This window comes from Mesoplodon densirostris, chromosome 2, assembly GCF_025265405.1.
Source record: "Mesoplodon densirostris isolate mMesDen1 chromosome 2, mMesDen1 primary haplotype, whole genome shotgun sequence".
NCBI classification, from domain to species: Eukaryota; Metazoa; Chordata; class Mammalia; order Artiodactyla; family Ziphiidae; genus Mesoplodon; species Mesoplodon densirostris.
In genome coordinates this window covers 26316196-26337035 of record NC_082662.1, presented here as the reverse complement: position 1 = coordinate 26337035, position 20840 = coordinate 26316196, and the positions used below count along the sequence as shown (strand labels likewise).

Below are 20840 nucleotides of genomic sequence, written 5' to 3'. Positions count from 1 at the left end.
ACTCACACACGCACGCTCACACTTTTTATTTGCCATAATGAACCGTCCAGCCCCTGTGGAGATCTCTTATGAGAACATGCGTTTTCTGATAACCCACAACCCTACCAATGCTACCCTCAACAAATTCACAGAGGTAAGATTGTAGCATGGTCTACTTTTTGGATTGATTTATAGGTAAAATCCTGTTAAAAATTAACACCACTGTAAAGAAATCTTATACCACAAAGCCATTTATTTCTGTGATTGGAGTATGGATGATATGGATCCTGTGGATCTTACCAGTCTTTGTTTGAATTGAGTTGAATTAGTTAAAACAGATTTTTAAAAGAACATTTATGGAATTTGAGGAGATCTTAGAGATTGTCTAGAACTGTACTTTTGTTTTGTTTTGTTTTTTTTGTGTGTGTGTGTGTGTTAGTTTCTGCTTTATAACAAAGTGAATCAGTTATACATATACATCTGTTCCCATATCCCTTCCCTCTTGCATCTCCCTAGTACTGTGTTTTTTCCTTTGAACATTATTAGCAGTTCTTTTCTTACAGTTTCAGTAATAAAGCTAATTAACATTTATTGAATACTTAGTACGTACCCAGCATTACAATTAGCAATTTTATGCATTATATCATTTACTCCTCACAATAACCCTATGAGGTATAGGTACCATTATTTCCCTTACAGATGAGGAAACTGAGGTTCAGAGTGGTTTAGTAATTTGCCTGAAGGCACACAGTATGTGATAGAACTATCTCTGACACTAAAACCCATTTCTTCCTAAAATGCCCTAACCACTTTTGATGAAAAGCTACCCTACAACTACTTAGCAGTAGGAACCACATTATTCAAGGGTCCAGAAATTTAGGGGAAGGAAAGGTATTATAGGTAGCATTTTTATGTCAGATCCTGCATTTTTTCTATTGGTGGTAGTAGAGAAACATTTTGTACTTCATTCAACAGGCATTTGAATGTAAGCTTTTTAATCATTCTCAGATTGTTCAGTCTCAGTGATTTCTGTTGATGTATTTATGGAGTAGACTTAGAGAGCTAGATGAACTCCTAGGGATTCTAAATCTACCTCTCTCACTTTACAGATGGCAAAACTGAGTTCAGAAGAGGTTTTGACTTGCTGAAGGTCACAAATATTTACCATAAAAAATTTCTACTGGAAACTTTCAATGAACAGCTACTGTGGAGTTCATTTTAATGGGATTTTATTTGTATTTTGAAATTTTTAAAAATTTGACTCATTATATAACATTAACAACTTTCCTGAGTCTGTTTTATGAGAAGGCATTTCTGTGAATAATAAAGTCCTTTAGTAATTAAAATAACTTTTCTCTTTAGATACCCAGATGATGGACACTTCTTGTAGGATATCACTGTCCTGCTTATTTATATTTTTAATTCTCTGAGCTTCTTAACTTTGTGTACACAGCGTACAAGTTAATTCCAGGCCGGTATGCCCTCAGGTTGTTCAGTCACCTTTAAGCCTGGCTGAGTTACATGATACTATTTTCAGCCTGTGGATTCCTTGGTCATAGACTCCTGCAGCTATAAAAAGATGTCGATGGCCTCTTGAAGTTAGTTAGTGACTGGATTAGGCATTACTGTAGGAAAACTTTTAAAGGAGCAAGACTTCTGGCTGTAATTGTGTGTTACTTGACTTTGTAATATAATACCACTTTTTAATCTTAATTTCAAAATTGCTTTTGTTTCTTTAAAAAGCAATATGTACTTAGTACATAAAAATGAGAAGATACAGATAAGCAAAAGACAATTTAAAAATACTGTTAATACCTGGCGTCTAGATTTTTTTCTGTATTTATGTATATATTTATAAATATACATATAGATAGGATCACACTGTGTATTTTAGAAAAGTTTCCCCCAACCTCCTTAGTATTATTTTTATAGCTGTCATAGTATTCTGTATGGATGTGCTATACTTTCTTTAACCATTCACCTGTTTTTGGACCATTAATGTTTCTGTCTTTATACCATCCCAAACAACCTGTGCTGAACATGCTGGTACCTAAATCTTTGTGTATATCTTTAATTATTTCTTTAGTATAAATTCCCAGAAGTAGAATTTCTAGGTCAAAGTGTATGTGTGTTTTTAAAGTTTTTGCATTAATGCTATGAAATTGCCCCTTACAAAGATGGGCATTATTGATGCTTCCGCTTTGAATGCAAGAATGTCTATTGTATATGTTGTTACAACAAGAACGATTTTGATCTTTGTCTGAGAATGAGGTCTCGTTTCAGTTTATAAGAGTATATTTTTAAAGCTTGCATTGCAGATTCTAAAAACAAGTTTCCTTATATTTGTTTTTCTTTAAAGGAACTTAAGAAGTATGGAGTGACAACTTTGGTTCGAGTTTGTGATGCTACATATGATAAAGCACCAGTTGAAAAAGAAGGAATCCACGTTCTAGTGAGTGTGTAGTGTTTTAATTTTTCACTACAAACAAGTTGTACCTTTGAAACATAGATATTTTTAAAACTTGGCACTCATAGTTTGCTTTTTAAACTTACAGGAGATACAATAATCATAGCAATCTGTTAAAATTCCTTTGGATTGGCAGTTTTGTTCATTTATGCCCTTGAAGTCTACAGATGCAGAGTATTTTCAACAAAAAAGGCAAAATTTAGTGCACACTTATTTCAAGAAAATGGAAATTTCATTTTTTTTCTCTAGGAAATTAATGTGATATTTAGCTTTTGTTTCTAGGCTACTGGTTTGAAGCTAACTGAAAGTAGTTTCCATCAGACATTCTTTTTTTTTTTTTTTTTCCTGTACGCGGGCTTCTCACTGTTCTGGTCTCTCCCGTTGTGGAGCACAGGCTCCGGACGCGCAGGCTCAGCGGCCATGGCTCATGGGCCTAGCTGCTCCGCGGCATGTGGGATCCTCCCAGACCAGGGCACGAACCCGTGTCCCCTGCATCGGCAGGCGGACTCTCATCCACTGCGCCACCAGGGAAGCCCCCATCAGACATTCTTAAATCACATGGAAATATTCTCTCTTGCTTTGCAAGTACAAATTGGTTACTTAATATTTTGTGGATAACTTGTAGGGGACAAAAAGGTGGGAGAAGAGCATATAGGGAGAGGGAGAAGGCACCTTGCTCCAGAGTAATTAGCATAGCTTCTGATACTTTTTGGTAGGTTTCTAAGAAGCATTTTATGATTAGATTTCTTTCATAATTCAGTTTGAATATAGTGATTGGGATTATTTTGAATTAAATTTCTCCTTGGCCCCTAAATATGCTATTTCATTATTGGAAACAGGAACTTCGGATTAGGTAAAATTTTATACTTTATTCCCTAAAAAGTTGTTTAAATTACAGTAGCATGTATTGAAATGACCTTGTAGTCTTAGCGTCTTAGAGCTATTTGACATGGTTGTGGGAGGGCATTGTAGTGCGAAGAGAACTGAAGAGTTTTGAAGTAGTTGGGTAGGAAGAAAGTAATAAGGAAGATGATGGTACAAGGTTATGTGACTTTTTTTTTTTTTTTTTTTTTTGCGATACGCGGGCCTCTCACTGTTGTGGCCTCTCCCGTTGTGGAGCACAGGCTCCGGATGCGCAGGCTCAGCGGCCATGGCTCATGGGCCTAGCCACTCCGCGGCATGTGGGATCTTCCCAGACCGGGGTATGAACCCGTGTCCCCTGTATCGGCAGGCGGACTCTTAACCACTGCGCCACCAGGGAAGCCCCTATGTGCCTATTTTTTATTGAGAGTTAGCTCTGTAGTCTTTACTGCATTGGTTAGTAGTTGAGAAGGCAGTTGATGCAAAGAAAATAAATGTCCTGTTGGTAAGGCAGTTGTCTCACATCTGATACATAAAGTTTCCTCACTTCCACATTGGTGAAAACACAAAAATCAAATAGCCAAACATTATGTTTTTTTAAATGTATTTTAATAGTATGGCATGGTAATAATACTTTGCTTGCATTCCTATTTCTAAATGACTTTAAGGTCTCCTGGCTGGAAATCACTGGGGTTTAAGTATAAATATGTATAAAATGTAGCCCTGTGTTTAAAAAAGTAAAAACAGAATTTTAAGTTCTGAAATTAAACCAAATACAAGATCCTTTTCCTGTATTGTATGTTCTTTAGTGGGTAGATGAGAAATCAGTTTGTCTTGACAGTTGGCAGGGTGAGAAAATGAACTGCAGATTGACCATAGTCTGTTTGAATCAGTAGTGTTGGTAAACACCTTTATGAAATAGAAATGACTAAGGAACTTGCAGTAGGTTGTAGAAGATAATGGTAGATCTGGGATTTATTCCAGGCCTTTAAATCTAGGCTTTTGTTTTGTTTTAAAGAGCTGTGATCAGATAAAATTAAAGGTCTAACTAAAGCTTGAAAAAAAACAAGGATATTTAGAATTAAGCTTGGAATTTCTTTTTTCTCTAGGCAGAATTTTTTTTTAAATTTTTAAAATAAACTTTATTTTTTAGAGCAATTTTAGGTTCACAGCACAACTGAACAGAAGGTACAGAGATTTCCCATATATGCCCTGACCCTACCCATGCATAGCTTCCCCCATAATCAACATCCCCTGCCAGAGTGGTACACTTGTTACAACTGATGAACCTACACTGATACATCATCATCACCCAAAGTCTATAATTTACATTAGGGTTTGCTCTTGGTGTTGTATATTCTAGGGGTTTTGACTAATACATAATGACATGTATCCACCACTATAGTATCATACAGAGTCGTTTCATGACCCTAGAAATCCTCTGTGTTCCACCTATTCATCCCTCCCTTCTCCCTAATGCCTAGGCAGAAATTTTAGTTTAAGTTGGACTGCTAATTTACTTTTGCTAGGTGAAGAGGGTTTGGAACACTTTATAAGAGGATATTCCCAAAGTGAGACCTTTCAACCCTTTGACCAATGTTCTTGTAAATCAGAGGCACATTGGAAAAGATTAATGGTTTCAGCCATGTCAGTTTGAAGTTCAGATGCTTCTAAATTACTGCTTTAGTGATTTTTTTGGATAGAAACTGCTTGTATGAATAAGTAAATCATGTTTCATATTATTGTTTCTTAACTAGATGCATTTTAGGGAGTCTTAGAGGAAGTAAGCTCTTGACTAAGGTACTTACTAGTTTTACTACTATTTACAGTTAAACTCTGTAGTGACATTGATAATGATAACATTGACAGCCCTTTAATGATGGGGCGTAGTTGACAAACATAATGTGCTGTCCTGGCTAATGGGCTCCATGAAGTGTTCTAGTGGTGCCAGTAATGAGTGAAGAGTCAGTTTAGTGCTCTGTCACTTTTCCCTTTTTCCTTCTCTAATATTTTAAAGTGTCCTTATCCAGTCTCACTAGAATAGTATTGTTAAAAAAAAAATTCCCAGTGTCTTTGCATTTCTGTCCTTGAAGTTAGATGGGACAGAGTGTATGATGCAACATGTGAATGTCCCTTCCCTTTTTTCTTCAAAATGACTTGTGTTGGTTTCTCAGGACCTTGTGCGAGGTAACAAGGAAGATAAATCCCTGCCTGTATTGTGAATGTACATGGGGTTGGTCTTAATTGAAAAACAACCCAAATAAATGAATATAAAAAGAGAAGGGAATACTTGAGAAAATGGTTTTCATTTCCTCAGGATCATATCATGTGGCACTGTACTTGTAAAATGGGATGTGTATAATTTAGGCAGAGCCTTAAAAATATTTGCTGCTTGACTTTAAAAAAAACACATATGTAAGCACAAAGATGGTAGTATGTTTTTATTATGATCTGCTGTTGGAAATTACTTATCAGAGAGTCTTTAAAGAAAAGACATCATAACTTAGAGCTGTTTGGGGATAATCCTCAAAAATATTTGTATTCGTAGAGACCAATGAGATACCAGTTGGTACACTTCGCCAAAATGGACTTCTAAATCTTATTGACAGATGGTGTGTCCTCTCTTACTTCGTCTTGGTTTTAATTTTAGTTTTCTCTATTATGTCTAATTACTGCTCTATTCAGATAAAATATTTGAAGAATGCTAACCTCTTATCACTCTGATAAGAGATATTTCCAAAGAAAAAGTTTGATGCTTATGATGCTGGTTATGTATGCTTCATTGAGAAGGCTAGGTTGGCACACTTGAATTTTGATCTTGGATCATTTTTCAGAAGTGATCAGAATTGTGTGGTTAAGTATAGGTACACGGGGCTTCCCTGGTGGTACAGTGGTTGAGAATCTGCCTGCCAGTGCAGGGGACACAGGTTTGAGCCCTGGTCCGAGAAGATCCCACATGCCGTGGAGCACTAAGCCCGTGAACCACAACTACTGAGCCCACGCACCACAGCTACTGAAGCCTGTGAGCCTAGAGCCCATGCACTGCAACGGGAGAGGCCACGGCAACAAGAAGCCCACGCACCGCAACGAAGAGTAGCCCCCACTTGCCGCAACTAGAGAGAGCCCGTGCGCAGCAACAAAGACCCAATGCAGCACTAAATACATACATACATACATACATATATACATACATACATACATACATGTTTTTTAAAAAAATAGGTACATGTAGAACAGTTAGTGCAAGTAGGCCTGCCCTGTGTATACAGCTGTTGTGCATTAGGATGTTAATTCTGGAAAATATCAATTTAATGTAAAAGACCTTTTCCTCACAGGATTGGCCTTTTGACGATGGAGCGCCACCCCCTAATCAGATAGTTGACGATTGGCTAAACCTACTAAAAACCAAATTTCGTGAAGAACCAGGTTGCTGTGTTGCAGTGCATTGTGTTGCAGGACTGGGAAGGTAAGCTCTTCCCCTTTTGTCTGTGAATTCATTATCAAAAATTTCACTTTGATAGAAACTGCATTTATTATGCTAAATATTAAGTTGCCTGAAAGGAAAGGAAATGAGAGCAAAAGCTGGTGTAATGATTTCTCAAAATAACTTTTTATGTTTCATTGTTTGTCTGAGTCTGGGTTTAGTGGGTGGTTCATAAGTTGTTTTGAAACTGGTTTAATGTAATTATCTTATCTTTGAGCCAAAAATACAGTCTTAATTCAGTTTCTCCATTTCCAGTAATCAAAGGTTTAGGTGTTTGAAATGGGCAACAAAGTTAAAATAACTTTAGATTTGAAGAATCTGTATGTGGTTAATTTTAGATTGAGATGAATGGAAGTTAATAGATGAAGAGCAGTTGGTTGAACCTTAAATTCTTGAAAGGAAATGTATGGAGAATGAAAGTTGACTTTGATTTTAAAATCTTTTTCCTTGAGCACTGCATGGAATGGTGTTGCAACACTCATCACCAGTAGATTAAATGTCAATTTATAATGTGCACTTTGACTCCAAACATTAATGCAAGCTGCTGTTGCCTCAAGGTGGTGATGACTCAGGCTGTTACCTCTGCTTAACCCTTTCGTTTGCTATTTTCCTTTTTTGCAGTTTAGTGTTGTACAGTTCTTCAGGGTCAGACATCTCCAGTCCTTATCCTGATTTGGGGCAGTTTTTTAAGTTAATAGCTATCCTAGTTAGGTAGTCAGTCCAAAGTTAGTGCCTTATAATGGGCTTATTAAAAACATCATTTCCTTTGTTATATTAATATATATATATATATATAGAAAGCAATTCCTAATTACGAATTCTCTGCCACTCTCCTAGCTCATGGAAAGGATTTTGTTGAGGAAGTCCAGCACCTCTTTACTATTTGATGAAGAGATGATATTAAAATTGATGTGTAACGAAAATTCTGAGACACTCAAGATAATCCATTTGGTCATTTACTATGATAACGGTTAAAGATCAGTGGATTTTTGGTGACATAAAATGACGTGAAAATTTGAGATATAATGTGATGATGTTTTGAAGAGTAAAGATCTCTTAATAAAGGTTTAGAATTTTGCACTTTACTAAAAATAGAAAATACCATAGAAGCTGTAATGATTTAGATATTTTTATTATGTAGAAAAATATCAGATATTTTAGTATACAGGAACAATGAAAGCTCAAGCTTTACATAATTTTGGTAATAAGTAATCCTGAGTTTTAAAAAATCCTTTAATTCCAAAGACCTGTGGTTATTTACAAATGAGTTTATCTCTGCAGGGCACCTGTGCTGGTCGCACTTGCTTTGATTGAATGTGGAATGAAGTACGAAGATGCAGTTCAGTTTATAAGACAGTGAGTATGAAGTTTTATGTTCAGAAACACATAAAACAGGACCTCCCTGGTGGTCCAGTGGCTAAGACTCTGAGCTCCCAATGCAGGGGGCCCGGGTTTGATCCCTGGTCAGGGAACTAGATATCCCACAGGCCATAACTAAGAGTTCTCATGCCTCAACTAAAGATCCTGAATGCCTCAGCAAAGATCCTGCATGCCACAACTAAGACCCGGCACAGCCAAATAAATGAATAAATAAATTAATTTAAAAAAAAAACACACAGGGCTTCCCTGGTGGCGCAGTGGTTGAGAGTCCGCCTGCCGATGCAGGGGACACGGGTTCGTGCCCCGATCCCGGAAGATCCCACATGCCGCGGAGCGGCTGGGCCCGCGAGCCATGGCCGCGGAGCCTGTGTGTCCGGAGCCTGTGCTCCGCAACGGGAGAGGCCACAGCAGTGAGAGGCCCGCGTACAGCAAAAAAAAAAAAAAAAAAAAAAAAAAAAAAAAAAAAAAAACACACAAAGCAAAATCATACAAGAGAAAGAAATTATAAAAAATACCCATTCATAGTACAGGGTAATTTGCTATCTGTGGCTTAAAATATTATTTGAAGATATCAAAAATGGCAAGTGATAAAGAGACTCACAATAACACTACTGGCTCCCAGATTTAAAGATTTTCTAATTTAGGTGGCAGATTTGGGCATTGTAGAATATGTCCAGTATATGACTTGAACATCTAGGAGTCTTTAAAATGAATAGCTAGGTAGCTGAGTCTCAGTGATCTGGTGCCTCTTTTAATGGCTGTCCAAAATGCCTTCCAAATGTAACTCTCTGTGACAAAGAGGAAAGGAAGAAACTATAGAGGAGCAGTTAATCACCTAGGATTCTTAAGTGACCTGTTCAGTCACAAAATCAGGATGGTAGTGCCCAGACAGAATCTTGACAGCAGTCTGGAATAACAGGCCATGCTATTTTTTTGTCCAGAATTCTTTGGCAATTATTGTCTTGCCCTTTCCCTTTCTAACCTCTTCTTAAAAAAAAAAAAAAAAAGAGAGAAAGAAATAAAAAAATGACTGTTTGTGACAAAGGGCATGAAATGTATGGTAGCTCTAGGAAGATAACATATTTCAAGGAATGCCATCTGTGTCTGCTGCTTCATATAAATACTTCCTTATTTATCCTAAATACTTGCTGCCATTTCTAATATGAAGAATATATTAATTGGAAAGAGTATAGTCAGATGTCTCTGGATTAACCATTCTGATCTTTATTAGACGATTAATAGACTCTAATGAGAATTAAAGAAGAAAATTTGTCTATTCTTTTAGGAAGGCACACAGAAAGTTCATGTTTCAGTTCAGCCCTTTCACTTAAGAAGTGATGTTGTATGGGAAATATGCTGGTTTTCAGCCGTGTAGAGTTAGAAAGGCCATAGGCCATAAATACACATTTCAGTGAATCAGGCAGCTCTTTTTTTACATGATAAAGTGTGCCATTCTTGTATTTTCAGAAAAAGAAGGGGAGCATTCAATTCCAAACAGCTGCTTTACCTGGAGAAATACCGACCTAAGATGCGATTACGCTTCAGAGATACCAATGGGCATTGCTGCGTTCAGTAGAAAGAAATGTATACGAAGGCTGACTTGATCGTGGCATTTAGAGGGAACTCTTGGTACCTGGAAATGTGAATCTGGAATCTTAACTGTGTCATCAAAGTAGTGATGGATTCAGTACTCCTCAACCACTCCTAATGATTGGAAAAAAAACAAACAAAAAAGAAATCCCTCTATAACGTGAATAAAATGTTTAAGAAAAGAAAAAGAGAAAGAAAAAAAAGGATTAATTTAGTGAAGGATGATTTTGCTCCTAGTGTTGGAGTTTGAATTTCTGCCAGGATTGAATTATTTCAAAATCTCCTGTCTTTTTAAACTTTCTCAAAATAGGTCTCTAAGGAAAACCAGCAGAACATTAGCCTCTGCAGAACCATCTGTTTGGGGAGCACACTCTTCCATTATGCTTGGCACATAGATCTCCCTTTTGTGGATTTCTTTCTTTCTTGGGGGCGGCGGGGGTGGGGGGGAAGCACGGTGTATTTTTCCCTTCTTCTCACTTTGTTCTATCCCTCTTTTTTCCCCTGATACAAGTTGTAGGTGAAATAGGAGAAGCCCATGTTGCTATAGATGTGCGTGCAGTCTGGCAGCCTTAAGCCCACCTGGGCACTTTTAGGAAAAAAAACAAAACAAAAAAACACCAAAAAAAAAAAGAAAAAAAAAAAAAGGCAGTGGCGTATATAGTATATGATCCAGGTGTTTTTTAGTCTTTACTGATGATGGGGTATTCATGTTAGTTTCTTTTCTTGAAAACCCTATTCAACATTAGGCAAAGTAGCCAGGAGCCTTTTTTGTTTTGATAAATTTGTGGGGAAATGGCATTTTAAGAGGAGTCTCTCAAAGAACTTAGCTGAGAGTCAAATTCATCTCTTTTCCAACCAATGAAGCTAAGTGGATGTCCCAGAGATTGTTGTTTTCGAAAGGGGGGTACTCCAGGCCGTCACTAAAGATATGTCCAGGCTGAGAATTAGCACACTTTCTACACCTTGTAGAATTGTGGGCTGTAGCATTACTCTGATTTTCTGTCTGATGATGTCAGAGAATGCTGTTAGTGTAAAGTTTTTATTTTAGGACTTATTTGTACTCTGAATTTTCAGGAACAGTCAAAGGAGTAGCAGCAAAGACACAATATTTTAGACTTGAGAAATGCCTGTAATGGGTATTTCCCAAACTGCCCCCTATATGTACAGTTCAGTTTAACCACTGATTGCCTTGTTATTTTCTTACTAGGTCCTTTGTGAGATTAAAAAAAATTTTTTTTTGCTGGTTCAAAACCAACAATGCCTAGTGAGTATGTGTCCACAGGCCATAATAGGGTAGAAGAGAGACATAGAGCAGCTCATTGTGTAGCAAAGGGACTGTGTGGCTAGTGCAGTGGTGTAGTATCATTTCTGCAGATTCTTTGCTGGGTTCAATGTACTGATCTAGAAAAGCTGTTTTGCTGCTCCTTTGCATTTGTGACCAGGCTGCATTGACAAAGCAAGTTGGAGGATACCATCAGGGGCTCTTGCACTCTCCAGCTGAATATTACATAATTAATAGTGCTCTGCTTCTAAGGATTTGAATAAAATCTTACGGTCATCTTGTCCTGTTGGAATTTGCTGTGCAGAGCCATAAACTTTCCATTTCGTTAGGATCAGCTAGGCCAGTAGGAATGGACCGGGACCTTGTTTCACACTGATGATACCTCAGATGTTGGCTGGCTATGTGAACTGCCTATTTCCTATGCCGAATTGTTTTGATTTTTAAATAAATGAAAATCTGTAGATTCTCTTCTCCCCCATCCCAGAAAACAAAACAAAATAATGCTTTTTGAAATTGTTTCTAGGATTTTAAAGTGAAAAATGATGGTACTATCCAAAATTCTTTATTTCAGAACCTGACAGTAGATTCCTTTAACATAGGCTCAAGATCAAAACAGCATACCCTCTAAGCTCAGATAGACTGTTGACTCCAAGGGTTTTGATCAATACCAGAACAAACCTTTTTCCTTTGACATGCTCTGAGTTTTGTTGTTTGGATGGAGGGAAGGAGGGAGGGGGAGAGAGAGAGAAAGGGAGAGTGAGCGTGTGAGAGAGAGAGAGTGTGTGTGTGTGTGAGAGAGAGAGAGAGTGAGCGAGCAGTATCCACCAGTAACAGTGCCTGCCTGAGTTAGGAAAATTACATTCCTGGTTCTGTATTAGGAGAAGGGTATATAAAGCAACATGAAACATCAGCCCTCATTTTGTTTTAAATTACAGACTAATGTTAATTGTTCTCAGAACTGGATTTTCTTCAAAATTAAACATTTTTTTTCTTTTGGATTTAATGAAGTATTGCTAGCTGAAGCCAGTTTGACATGGTGAGAGAGATGTCAGACTGATGAAAGGTGTGCAGCCTGATTTAAAACCAAACCCTGAGCCCTTTTAAAGAACAATAAAACATATTTTACATGCTCTTTGTTTGTGCATTTGTTCTCCACCCTCAGGTTGAGTTTCATTTATGTCTCCTTAGAAAACTTGGTATTCTCAAGGCCTGTTTTGGATCCCACTGATAATTACTTCGGAGGTGAAATAATTAGAAGTTGGGAAGTTCGAAGATTTCATGCCTCCCATGTGTTCAGTAAGGGCAGACTTAGCAGTAGTTGGGATACATCTGGTTCATTTTCTGGTTCAGTTCTTGGACACAACACTGCAGGAATTCAGCATCTTGTCTCTTTTCAAAGGATGTGTTTATACCACAGGTTTTTTTTTTTTTTTTTTTTTTTTTTTTTTTTTTTTTTTTTTTTTTTTTTTTTTTGCGGTATGCGGGCCTCTCACTGTTGTGGCCTCCCCCGTTGCGGAGCACAGGCTCCGGATGCGCAGGCTCCGGACGCACAGGCTCAGCGGCCATGGCTCACGGGCCCAGCCGCTCCGCGGCATATGGGATCCTCCCAGACCGGGGCACGAACCCGTATCCCCTGCATCGGCAGGCGGACTCTCAACCACTTGCGCCACCAGGGAGGCCCCCACAGGTTTTTTTAAAAAATTATTTTATTTTATTTTTGGCTGCGTTGGGTCTTCGTTGCTGCACGCGGGCTTTCTCTAGTTGTGTCGAGCAGGGGCTACTCCGTTGCGGTGCGTGGGCTTCTCATTGCAGTGGCTTCTCGTTGCAGAGCATGGGCTCTAGGTGTGCAGGCTTTGGTAGTTGTGGCACGCAGGCTCAGTAGTTGTGGCTCGCAGGCTCTGGAGTGCAGGCTCGGTTGTGGCACACGGGCTTAGTTGCTCCGCGGTACATGGGATCTTCCCGGACCAGGGATCGAACCTGTGTCCCCTGCATTGGCAGGCGGATTCTTAACCACTGTGCCACCAGGGAAGTCCTATGCCATAGGGTTATTTATTTATTTATTTACTTACTTACAGCTGCGTTGGGTCTTCGTTGCTGCGCACGGGCTTTCTCTAGTTGCAGCGAGCGGGGGCTACTCTTGCGTTGTGGTGCGGGGGCTTCTCATTGCAGTGGCTTCTCATTGCGGAGCAGGGGTTCTAGGCACGTGGGCTTCAGTAGTTGTGGCGGGCGGGCTCAGTAGTTGTGGCTCGTGGGCTCTAGGGCGCAGGCTCAGTAGTTGTGGCACACAGGCTTAGTTGCTCCGCGGCATGTGGGATCTTCCCGGACCGGGGCACGAACCCGTATCCCCTGTGTCGTCAGGCAGACTCCCAGCCACTGCGCCACCAGGGAAGCCCACCATAGGGTTTTGATGAAGCACTGAAACTTTACTTGAACACTTTGAAGAACAGTGAGAAAGGAGGAAGTTTATATATCGGATTTGGGGGTGGGAAATTGCCCTTTAAACCATGGGTAAAACATCATCCATCCAGATAACACATTCATGTGGTGAGGTACAAAGAATGAAAAGGTAAGACACTGATCCCACTTTGGAGGACCTCAGTCCCGAAGAGGAGCCAGATATGTAGACTCTTAAACAGAGTGAGTGGTTACACAACTATGTGACTTATAATTCACTGATCCTCTCACCTCATGTTCTTCATTATGCAGCTTAGATTCTGTGGTCCAGTGTTAGAGTTACTATTGGCTACATAGTAAACTCCTTTGCCCCAACTCTTGCTTCATTATACTTGTCTGGCTGAACTCCAGTTTTGGTTAAGTTCAGTATGCCGCCTTCTCTGCACTTATGCAACTGAACTTGCTGGAACAGTTTATGTTTTTTTTTTTTTTTTTTTTGGCGGTACGCGGGCCCCTCACTGTTGCCTCTCCCGTTGCGGCTCCGGACGCGCAGGCTCAGCGGCCATGGCTCACGGGCCTAGTTGCTCCGCGGCATGTGGGATATTCCCGGACCGGGGCACGAACCCATGTCCCCTGCATCAGCAGGCGGACTCTCAACCACTGTGCCACCAGGGAAGCACAGTTTCTGTGTTTAAAGTTATGATCTCAAGTAGACCTTAGTACCATCTGACAGTCCTATTGTGTTTCTCTATCCCATTTACTCTTTTGGTCCCCTTGAAAACGCTTACATTTTAACATCTTTCTCATCCTCACTCTGCACTTAAGACTTTAAAAAAAAAAACACCTTAGAAAATAGAAACAAGGAAATTCCACAGGCTTCTACCATCGCATCTTTGTTGGAAGTACTTTGAAGTCACTTTTTTTTTAAATTTATTTTTGGCTGAGTTGGGTCTCTGCTGCTCGCTGGCGTTCTCTAGTTGAGGCGAACGGGGGCTACTCTTCGTTGTGGTGCGCGGGCTTCTCATTGCGATGGCTTCTCGTTGCGGAGCATGGGCTCTAGGCACGTGGGCTTCAGTAGTTGTGGCACACGGGCTCATTAGTTGTGGCACATGGTCTTGGTTGCTCTGTGGCATGTGGGATCTTCCCGGACCAGGGCTCGAACCTGTGTCCCCTGTGTTGGCAGGTGGATTCTTAACCACTGCGCCACCAGGGAAGCCCCTGAATCAGTTTCTTAATAACCAGTAGGGCCTTAACTAGAAGGGATTATACAAATATCATGTTAAGTGCTGTGATTATAGCACCTATAGGAAGAGTGATGATTTACTTGGTATTTGAGCACCTGCCACATCCTACACACTATTCTAAGCACTTAGGATATGGTGGCAAATAAGACAGATGTTGCCCTTACAGGGTTTAAATTCTAGTGGAGAAGATAGAGAATAAATAGGTACACATAAGTAATAAACTTTCAGATAGTGGTTCGTACTGTGAAGCTAGGAAGAAAGTAAAATAGGTAAGGGGCTAGTGACGGGTTATGTGTGGAGTTAGGTGGGATGGTCAGGGAAGATCTCTGAGGAAGGTGAAGGAGGCTACTATGTGCAAATGCTATGTGAAGGCAGTGGAAGCACTTTCCAAGCAGTGTAGGTGAAATCTATATTTTGGCTGCGCCCCGCAGCATGTGGGATCTTAGTTCTCCCACCAGGGAGCGAACCCTCTCCCCCTGCAGTGGAAGCGTGGAGTTTTAACCACTGGACCGCCAGGGAAGTCCCATGAAGGTGAAATTCAGGCAGAGGCCAAATTGTGTGGATTTTGGGAGGCTGGGAACATTGGAGTCATATTGTAGAGGGTATTGCATATCATAACAAGAAATTTAAGTTTATTTACTGTTTTCAATCGAGGAAACATCAGACTCAACTATGTGGTTTATTCAAAGTGTCCATGTCCAGGCATCACTAAGGTCATTCTGAATCAGTCTTGAGTTGGGAATCTATTCTGGGCAATGGGGAGCCTCTGGAGGTTGGTAAACAAAGAATTGCACGGTCAGATCTATGCTTAAAAAGCTTATTCAAGAAATCCTTAAATTAGAGGCCATACCTTTTACATAAACTCAGTGACTGATTTATACTATGCATGCAATAAATGACAGTTGAATGAATGAGAATGTATTGAACAGAGTAGAAGCTGAGAGACCATTTATGTGTAGTAGGTTGATGATGGCTTGCAGTAGGCCAGGAGAGGTGTTTTTAGTGTTGGGGCCTCTGTCTCCTTCGCTAATTTGGGGTTGGGGCAGTCAGGAAGATGGAGGAACAAGGAGATATTACTAGCCAATTTCTGCTGAGTATGACTGGACTTAGAATTTCACTTGCATTATCTCATTTAATCTTCATAGGCTTCTGCTCTTTGCTCACTGCTTGACTGTACTGCTGTAGTAGAATGGCGAGATGTTTATGTTCAGCATGTTGCTGTGGGTTTTTGTACTCAGTGAGTCCCTATTAATTGAGCTGCGTCTTTATGTTAAATGTTGGGGGCGGGGGAGAGAGGAGCACATGTGTCTGTGTACAGCAGTTCTGTCTAGCCAGTGGCTTCAACTTGTGCAAACTGTGTGTAATGGGCCCCACCACTAACAAACCAGGACATTTGAGCAGAGTGGTTTATAGTTTATAATTGGCTTCCTATTACTGTTGGCTGATTCTCCTGCACAGAGAGTATTACTCCAGGATTGGTATTTGATTTAAGAAATTTTCAAATTGATTTTATCTTCAGTGCATTAATGCGTGGCCTAAATTCTTGCAGAGCCATTAGATAACCAGCCTGGACATGCTTTAGCAATTGTAACTGGATCTGAGCTGGCAGTGCTACAGCTTTTATTCAGCATAGATAAATCACTTTTCTGAAAACTCTTTTCTGCTTAAGCCCTGTGACTTATTTTTTAGGACACCTCAAGTTTAGGCCCCTTGAAATTGGAATATATTCCCCAAATCATGCTAAGACACACAAACAGGAATTTGTTAACACAAGTAGAGTTAATCTCTATCTTCCTGTCAGAACAGAACAGAAATATTCAAGGAATGGTGTGGAAATCAGCCTAATTTTCAAGCGTGCACAATTGTAATGCCTTTTAAAATCCAGAAATATGAAATGTGACTCCAGTAATGAAAATGCTATAAACGTAACTGAGTACATGGAAAACTGGAGGATGTTCTGCAATTTCATGAGGATTAGCATAGGTAAATGTTTTTCGTGAAACATTTTTTTTCAGCTCTAGAAGTGCAGAACAGATCACAGCTGCATGAAAATACCAATCATCTTCTAATGCTTTTATGCAAATGATTATATTTGACTTTCACTTAGAGTTGCCATTAACACCTGGAACCCTAAGGTTGATAACAGGGGCTTCCCTGGTGGCGCAGTGGTTGAGAGTCCGCCTGCCGATGCAGGGGACACGGGTTCGTGCCCCGGTCTGGGAGGATCCCACATGCCGCGGAGCGGCTGGGCCCGTGAGCCATGGCCGCTGAGCCTGCGCGTCCGGAGCCTGTGCTTCGCAACGGGAGAGGCCACAACAGTGAGAGGCCCGCGTACAGCACAAAAAAAAAAAAAAAAAAAAAAAAAAAGATTGATAACAGGTAAAATTTTAATGAATACATAAATTAGAGATTTGAATCATGTTTAGATTAATTTATAGCACCTTTATTCATTACTGCAAATCCTCTTGAAATCTAAAAATCACAGGATGAGACAGAAAATAGAGAAGAGGAGACAGCCTTTGAACTTATCAATTTTTTTTAGTGGTGAAAAAGGATGACTTGGAAATACTAAACCCTGCAAGTGTTTTTTTCTGCCCTTTGCAATAATTTGCCCAGATGCTAGGCCTGCGTATCCTGCAGAAGACTTTTATTTTCTCATGCCATGCGATAACACTGGTCTTTTTTTTTTTTTAATGATTTTTCTTCCTATGCACACCCCTTGCTTTAAAATTTTTTTTTTAAAAAAATGAAAGTCAAAATTGTCTTGTTGTAGCGTTTTGGGAAATACAGAGAATGTGAAGAAAAAAAACCCTCATTGTCCTGACATCCAGGGACAACCATTATTATATCGTATGTCTTTCCCCCTCCTTACCCACATGTATAATTGTATTTAAATAATTATGTATCTTCCTTTTCCACTTACAAAGCCAAAATAGTATTTACAATTTATTGAACGTTTGCCATGTGCCAGGCACTGTGCTTAGTGTTTTAAGTGTATTATCTATTGAGTGGTAGATAATACTACCTTCATTTTACAGATTAGGACATGGAAGCTCAGAAAGGGTAAGTACCTTGCCCAGTATCACACATTTAGTAAGTGGCAGAGCTAGAATTCTAACCTGAAATGTCTAACTCAGAAACCCTGATTATATCACTGTGCTATACTCCCCTTGCATTCAGTAAGTGGAAGCTGTTACTATTAACTGAAGCCAAGTTGTCCCCTGAGGGCACTGTTTTCTCTGCAACCTCAAAAAACAGAAGCTACTCATTCTCCCATGACCCATGTACTACAAAGGCCAGTGGGAGATGGGGGTCGGCTCTCTGTGGCCACGTCCAGACCATTGTTCTTCTACCCTTGGGTAATACCAGCTTGAGACAGTTATGTTCAAGCTGTTACAACCACTACCCCTCATTGTTGCTCTCCTCTGCTGCCCTCCCCGTCACTCAATGCATGGAGTTCCTTGGGCCTTGAAGGCCCACCCTTGTCATTCTCTCGTCCTTGGCAGATTCAGTGCCTCCTCCAGCCGCTCCGCATCAAAGGCCTTTACTACCTTAAATCCAATGGTCCATTCCCATAGGAGTGAGACTGTTTCCTCTGATGTAGTCAGGAGGTTGAACAATGTCTGGGGGGAAATCAATTGTGTGTACATGTGTATGTGTGTATATCTACACATGTACGTATATACATATACACATATATGTTTACTATACATTTGACTGTATAAAGGATGTGTAACATACAATTTTTAATTAATTAATTAATTAATTTTTGGCTGTGTTGGGTCTTCGTTTCTGTGCGAGGGCTTTCTCTAGTTGAGGCAAGTGGGGGCCACTCCTCATCGCGGTGTGTGGGCCTCTCACTATCGCGGCCTCTCTTGTTGCGGAGCACAGGCTCCAGATGCGCAGGCTCAGTAATTGTGGCTCACGGGGCTAGTTGCTCTGCGGCATGTGGGATCTTCCCAGACCAGGGCTCGAACCCGTGTCCCCTGCATTGGCAGGCAGATTCTCAACCACTGCACCACCAGGGAAGCCCGACAATTTTAAAGTAATAAAATATGCATTACTCTTTATTGTAAATTCCATATAGCCAATTAATTCTCACAGAATGCTTTTGTTGATTTTTGCCAAACTGTTATATCCTAGCCAACCTATGGTTGCAATTGACAGACCCACCATAAATGATGGTCGATATTTTCCCTTTTTTTGTTAAAGACACAAAAGTAAAACAGTGAAGACTTATGTTAGAACTTCACTCATTCATCAATGATGTGACTTCTTTGTGGAACTGGAAAATAGTTTCTGAATGCTGGAGGACTATTTCTTCAATTTTTTTGGTGCTGCTTACAATGTAATGGCTACAGACAGGATGCACTTTTAAGTTTAATATGCATTCCTAACATTTTCTCCATTAATTTCCTTTTTTAAAAATTTATTTACTTATTTATTTTTATTTTTGGCTGCATTGGGTCTTCATTGCTGTGCACGGGCTTTGTCTAGTTGCCACGAGAGGGGGCCGCTCTTCCTTGCGGTGTGCGGGTTTCTCATTGTGGTGGCTTCTCCTGTCGCAGAGCACGGGCTCTAGGCGCGCGGGCTTCAGCAGTTGTGGCACGTGGGCTCAGTAGTTGCAGCTCACAGGCTCTAGAGCGCAGGTTCAGTAGTTGTGGTGCACGGGCTTAGTTGCTCCGCGGCATGTGGGATCTTCCCGGACCAGGGCTCGAACCCGTGTCCCCTGCATTGGCAGGTGGATTCTTAACCACTGTGCCACCAGGGAAGCCCTCCATTAATTTCTTAAATGTACACAATCATCAAAACAATGAAACAAGCCCTGATCTGTAGCGTTTTCCAATTTCCATGGTATAAGTACTGCCATGAACAATTTCAAGCTACCAGTAGACATCACTGAACATAGATTTGGGAAGAGACGTGCAGTGGCACACCATTATAAAATTTCCATCAAACAGATACCATAGATAATAGTAAACTGTAGTAAAATAATTAGAAAGTGATGAGTTATAAAAATTAATGACCTTTGTTTTTAAATATAATTATGTTTGTACAACTTAATTTTTAAAAATTTTATTGAGGATAGTTGATTTACAATGTTGTGCTAATTTCTACTGTACAGCAAAGTGATTCAGTTGTACATATATACTTTTTCATATTCTCTTCCATTACCGTTTATCACAGGATATAGAATATAGTTCCTTGTACTATACAGTAGGACCTTGTTGTTTACAACTTAATTTTTTTTTAAGTTAGTTGTTTTTTTTTTTTAAGTCTTGAATTTGTTAGAGTATTGCTTCTGTTTTATGTTTTGGTTGTTTGGCCATGAGGCATGTGGAATTAGCTCCCTGACCAGGGATCAAACCTACACTCCTGCATTGGAAGGCGAAGTCTTAACCACTGGACCACCAGGGAGGTCCCCACAACTTAATTTTTAATAATGGCTGTATTTAGCAACCAGCTTACAAAATTCCTGAAATTTAACAATCACTTGGTATGAGCAGCCCCGGCACAGCACTGTGTATAGTTGCCTCTGCACCTACTCTCTGCCCCAGCCCATCATCCATCTTTCTCATTTTTTCACTTGCAGCATGTATGCTTACCCTTTGATTCATTTTCTATTCACTCCTCAACCCACTATAACCTGACTTTTGTCCTTTACATGACAGACCCTATGCTAGTAAGTAAAGGCTCCTTTACCCCCACTGGCCCCCTGAATTCCAGTTTTCCCCAAAGCTCTGTCTTAGGTGGTCTGCTTTTCTCTTCCTACATATTTTGCTTTGGTGATCTCATCCAAACCCCTGACATTAAGTGCACTGATGGCTCCTAAATCTATAATTACAACCCACATTTCTCTCTGGAGCTCCAGATCCATTTGTCCAACAGTCTACAGGACATCTCACTTGCTTGTCTCACGGTGGTTCAAACTAAGCATTTCAAAAAATGTATTCATTGTTTCTCCAGCTTTCAACCTCCATCCCCCAAATCTGACTTTGCCCCTCTTTTTCCTGCCTCAATAAATGGAGATCCCTTATTTAAGTCATCCAAGCAAGACACATTGGCATCAGGCTTGATTCCTCTCTCTTCTTCATCACCCTGGTAACAAATCCAGATTTACTCAATCATTCATTCATTCATCCATCCATCGAAACTTTC

General features: G+C 40.0%; 1 protein-coding gene across 4 annotated transcripts in view; it reads left to right on the top strand.

Moving 5' to 3' along the window:
• Window positions 1–28: 28 nt before the first annotated feature.
• Window positions 29–20840, top strand: part of PTP4A2 (protein tyrosine phosphatase 4A2) — a 36204-nt gene continuing 15392 nt past the window's right edge. For 2 of the 4 annotated variants that reach the window (XR_009531105.1, XM_060089376.1), the window contains exons 1-4: window positions 29–133; window positions 2339–2431; window positions 6628–6773; window positions 8073–8147. Coding sequence is in view for 3 of the 4 variants with exons in the window: in XM_060089376.1 (XP_059945359.1) it covers window positions 38–133; window positions 2339–2431; window positions 6628–6773; window positions 8073–8147 (410 nt within the window). In the remaining variant the exon portion in view is untranslated. Of the gene's footprint in view, window positions 134–2338; window positions 2432–6627; window positions 6774–8072; window positions 8148–9638; window positions 12176–20840 lie in introns of those variants that run through there. The other 2 variants (XM_060089374.1, XM_060089373.1) reach the window with 2 other exon arrangements.